Source organism: Saccostrea cucullata, unplaced genomic scaffold (assembly GCF_032062105.1).
Source record: "Saccostrea cucullata isolate Sc308-1 unplaced genomic scaffold, CSIRO_AGI_Scuc_v1 ctg3466, whole genome shotgun sequence".
NCBI lineage: Eukaryota > Metazoa > Mollusca > Bivalvia > Ostreida > Ostreidae > Saccostrea > Saccostrea cuccullata.
In genome coordinates this window covers 1-5,164 of record NW_026937653.1, presented here as the reverse complement: position 1 = coordinate 5,164, position 5,164 = coordinate 1, and the positions used below count along the sequence as shown (strand labels likewise).

The 5,164-nt window shown below is 34.0% G+C and overlaps 1 protein-coding gene across 1 annotated transcript; it reads right to left on the bottom strand.

Moving 5' to 3' along the window:
- Positions 1-3,546: 3,546 nt before the first annotated feature.
- LOC134248601 (uncharacterized) lies at positions 3,547-5,158 on the bottom strand. The gene is made up of 3 exons (XM_062731014.1): positions 4,356-5,158; positions 3,977-4,160; positions 3,547-3,776 (listed from the first exon to the last, which is right to left on the bottom strand). Exons 1-3 carry the CDS (start codon positions 4,671-4,673, stop codon positions 3,547-3,549), a joined length of 732 nt encoding a protein of 243 aa, XP_062586998.1. The 5' UTR covers positions 4,674-5,158.
- Positions 5,159-5,164: the final 6 nt, after the last annotated feature.

The window sequence follows — 5,164 nt, the reverse complement described above, 5'->3', positions numbered from 1 at the left end:
ACCTTACACAAAGCAGCCCCAGAGCAGTCCCGGGGACTGCTTTCTGGATCTGCTAAAGCAGTCCCACAGCGGTCCCAGAGCGGTGCCAGCAGTCCCAGCGGTCCCAGCAGTCCCAGCGGTCCCAGCGGTCCCAGAAAGCAGTCCCAGTGGTCAGGGTTTATTAGTTTAATTGGCGGAGCTAGCTCAGAAATATGATTTGCAATAAACAATGGAACTATAAAAGGCAGTTGAAATTAATTCTGGGTAGTATGCCAGGAATCCTTACATGTATGTGAAGGTCATTTATGAACAGTAGGCGTGTAGAAACAAATTGAATCAATATTTATTGAAGGAAGAAGGCTTTCACACCCACATGTATGAATTAAAGTAGGTGCCTCAGGGTTCTCCATCATTTGAGATTTTACTGTGTTGCAGAGTTTACGCGAAGCACCAATATTTCGCGGTATTTTCGCGAACAAATTCGTGACTGAATCAAAATTCATTATAATTATAAAAGATTATAAGCACACACTCATTCAAATATCGCCAATTCGTTACACAAATGGTATGGTCGTACGTACGGATAAAAAGAAAAAAAAAACGTTCGGAAAAGCAGAGGAACTTCTGACTGATATTCGAACTACTTAACATTTTGTGAAAGTAGATTTTGCTGCGTTTATTTATCAGGTTTCTTGATCGAGTTACTGCATTACAAAAAGGAACCTCAGAACAGTAAACATGCTGAATTTCAAAATTTTCGGCAATTTATTTACATCAATAAAATGACTTCGGAACGATGTCATGTTTTACTTACAGTGCTTACATAATTCTAGAGCCGTGGCTTTACAGGAACGACATATTTAAATATTTTTCATAAGTAATACAATGTATTTTATTGCAGCTACCAATTAACCGGTACATTGAGTTGTGAAAAGAATTTATTTGTCTTTGTTCCGTCATGCGTAAAGTCCGGCGAGGGTCTACGAGATAATTGATTCACTCAAGGTGAAGCCCTAGTAATTAAGTGTTATTACTTTTTGAATTGAAAAACGGTAGAATTGTTTGATTAAAGTTTCAGTTAGACAGAGTTTGTGTGTTTAGATTTTCTAATTATCACAACTCTTACTGTGTCGGCAGAATTTTTACTGTGTTGCATGCATGAAAATTGAATCGTTACTGTGTCGGAGAAAATTTTACTGTGTCGGGAGCAACACAGTAAAACAGGTCATGGAGAACCCTGGTGCCTACTCGTGGTAAACCGGAAGCCGGATTTAGCCGTTTTTGGTTTTAAAATTTTGGTTCATATAACATTAGCATGAACGTAAACAATGTCTACAGAGGTGTAGGAGGGGTGAAAAAGATGATTGAGGGTATTTTAGTGCGAGGATAGAGATTTATACAGTATGTAGCAGAAAATATTAAAGAAATAATTTATGTACTCTGATTCAGTCATTGTTATGTATTCACTTAATTACAGTTTAACAGAAGCCCTGTGTAGAACATATGCTTTGCATATTAATTACACAGAATTTAGAGAAGAGCGGCATTATCAGTTAAATATACCCGGAAGTTAAACTATTAGAGAGGTAGATATTTTTTCTATTATAACCGAAAAAATAAACGAATCTGTATTTTATTCAACATGTTCTCCATCTTCTCAAAATGTTGCTTGACTGGCCGATATTTTTAAAAATTTTGCTTTAAAACTTTACAGGTAAAAATGATATGTATTCCCTCACCTACGTGACCAAGAGACCCTATAGTAATCACACTGTCTGTCCGTACATCTGTCAGTCTGTCAATCTTCCGTCTACACATTTTCTGTTTCTTTCTAATAACTTTTTTGCAAATCGTATACAAAGAACTTAGTTCACGAAGTACCATAATATGCCCTGTCGTGAATAAAACTTTCCTAAATAAAGTGTTAAGATTAGCAGATTATAAAACAATACATTTTGTAACGATATCTTTTTTAATTTTCTTTTTACAGTCGCTTAAAGTTGGTATTGTTTTTATAATAGAAGCTACGTCATGATGTTACAGCTATATGCTTCTTAACGTCATGACGTTATTTCACAGCCACTTGTTTCATATACAGGGTAAAAGGAGTGCCCAATTTAGGAAAAAAGAGCAAGTGCTCATTTTGGCTTTCAAGAATTTTGATATAAATATATATATATATTTTATATGCAAGACAGTAATTATGTATTGTACAATATTGGAATGAAATCAATTCTATCATGACGTTTTTTTTTTATAAAGAAGCTCTAAAACATGGGATAAATATCATTTTCTAACTCAGAGTACTTTTATGAATTAATTTCCAAATGCTAGATTTCTTAAAAATTGGCATTCTGACACTTTACAGATTTATAAATTATAAAGAATAGACTCATTACTTAGACAGTAATGTAATTTTGTTGTGAAAATACTAATATATTTGAATTTCTATCTCAATACCTTTTTATCTCCAAAAGAGAACATATACATAGCGTACATGTATTTCTCATAAGAATTTTTTTTTTCAAAATAAGCATGTTTCAAATGTGTGTGTTTATATATAAAAAAATTAGCATGACTTGGTATTTGTTTTGATTATGTATATATTATTAATACCATAACTAAGTTTTTATGATAATACATAACAGACAAACAATATCTTTATTTAGTATTCATGATATTATATACATGTAATAATCATAATAACAATACTGTTTCTTAGTATTTACAATGCACATAACAGTTATTCAGGTGTGGAGTTTCCCAAAGCATCCAACTGATTATAACATATGCAGGAGACAATGCATGAGAAGGAGTAAGCTGTCATTGTAATGGCAATAATTTGTAAACACAGTAACAATATTTAAAGCTCACATGAAATTTTAAAACTTTTGATTCTTAGAATGGAAAGTGATCTCCCTGTAATACTATTCATCAGCAGTTTTATGACAAAGATGCAAATCAATTTCAGTTATTTCAATTAATGCCTGGATATTTTTTTATCAACATATAATCCTATTACATAAGTATGTATATCATTTAACTTTGTATGAGTACATGTATACAAAATATGATCAAATTAAGTCCCCTTGAGCTTTTTTTATACTTAAAAGAGAAAAAATAACAGCCAAAATCAAAAAGCTCTTATAATTATGTTTAAAGCAACGAATTTTCTTTACAATATCATGAATAGTTTTCTTTAAACCTAAGTTAAACACAAAATTCAACAATCAAAGGAAAATTCCTGGTCAAACAATGTTGATGAATTTGAATACCCGGTTCTTAGAAAGATGGAAGGATGGAGGGAGGGAAGACGGTCATGACATACACCATTTTTTAAGACGAGGCATAAAAATCACTCTTCCGGCAAAGTTTCTCCACTCTCGCTGTCTGATTCATCGATGATTGGGGGAATATCAGTTGCTTCCACTTAGATACCATATTACTGATGCAATATGCGAGCACATCCCAACTACTCTCGCGCCTGCTCTACATGTGCAGTACCAAGATTTCACTGTACTCTCACTGTAACGTATCCAGAGTTGGTACTTGTTAGAAGATGTGTGCCTACTTTGGATCTTGGTTCTGAACAAGGTTGTCCTCTTCATGGAAATAAATGTCGCTTTCACCATCTATGTGCTCTTGCATGTAACTGGAGGATAATTTTAATTGGTAAGTACCACAGTTCAGATTTCTGAGTTCTTCATCATCGAGCGTAGGAAATGAACCCAAATCCATTTCAGAGGTCGCTTTCCATACAACAGTTTTTCTTTGCAGTCCTTTCTCCTCAATAAAAGCTTTCAAGTGATTGACTTGATTTAAAATCAATTTCAATAACACTTAAGACATTTTGGAAACAGAGTATTTAAATAATATAAATTAGCTGTAAATTTTGCACATTTTGAAATGTACTGTGACAAAAATCAACACTAATATGTCTTTGAAATAAAAGAATCCTTACTAGCTTGGAGAGGTGAAGCATTTTAGCAGCTTCTGCATCCTCCTCCTCTATGCTGCTTGCAGGACTTAGTGGAGGTGAAAATCTGTTGCATACTTGGATACTGCACAGACAATCCGAATTTAGTCTCCAATGAATGGAATTTGATGGGTTGGTAGTGTACGGTCCAGATATCTCCATCTCTTGATACGGGCATTTTAGATGACTCTACCACCCAACTGACCTAAGACATCATGAAAATATATTTTTGATTTCAGAAAGACGTACAGCTAGTGTATGTATTACTGTACATGTTCTCTTAAGCTATGTTTTAAAATGTAGTAGACAATTTATTAATGTAAGAATGTCTGCAAATTTTAGATTTATAGTTAATATGAAAATGAATTTAAAAATCTAAAAATATAATTCCCACTGTTACCCTTGTCACTAGTCTACTCATATTGGCATCTTTGGTCGACATCTGCTTCTGACCAGCCTCTAAAAAACTAGCCATCTCTGCCTGGATCCCCAAATCTGCTAGCAAAGGAAGAGCGTCTCTAAAGCCCCTATCTACAACGAAGATGTCATCCTCATTAAGCCAGGAGCGAATACTTTCAGCATTACTCTTGATGATGTGTGTAAGGATGGAAGAATCATTGTTCTTTTTATCCGCTAAATAAGGGCCTAAGATGGAGACAAAATATCCTTTTGTTGTAACGACCACCATTGGTTTAATGAGGGGTCTCCCTTTGTGCATACTGAATGATCTTCGTTGGAAATGAAAATTATTACTTTTGTTCACATATATGTAAGTTCCATCCAATAGTAAGATGAATTGAATTTTTTTCTACACTGCCAAATAAAGATTGAGCAAGAGGTCTGGTGTGGTTATTGATAATTTCATCTCTTGAAATGTGAAAAAAAAACAAGATTTTTTGGAACAAATGTAGTCAACAAGGCTTTTCTGACTGCATGAATGGCTCTCCTAAAGATGGATTTTGATGTGCGGAATAAAGTTGATAGTAGCAGATTTGAAAGTCCAGTTTTCATTTTACAAAAAAAAGATTGCCACAGACGTAGTTAAGCTTCTTGCTGGTGTATTCTTCACAAAACCATGTACAGAGTCACAAAGTTCTCGAAAACTTTCCTTGCTGATTCCTAATAATGATTTGTAGTCTGTGTCTGTCAATTTTTTTGGATTGTCAAAGTCCAAAAACTGTTTTTCGTTTCGTTGACATAAAATGCACA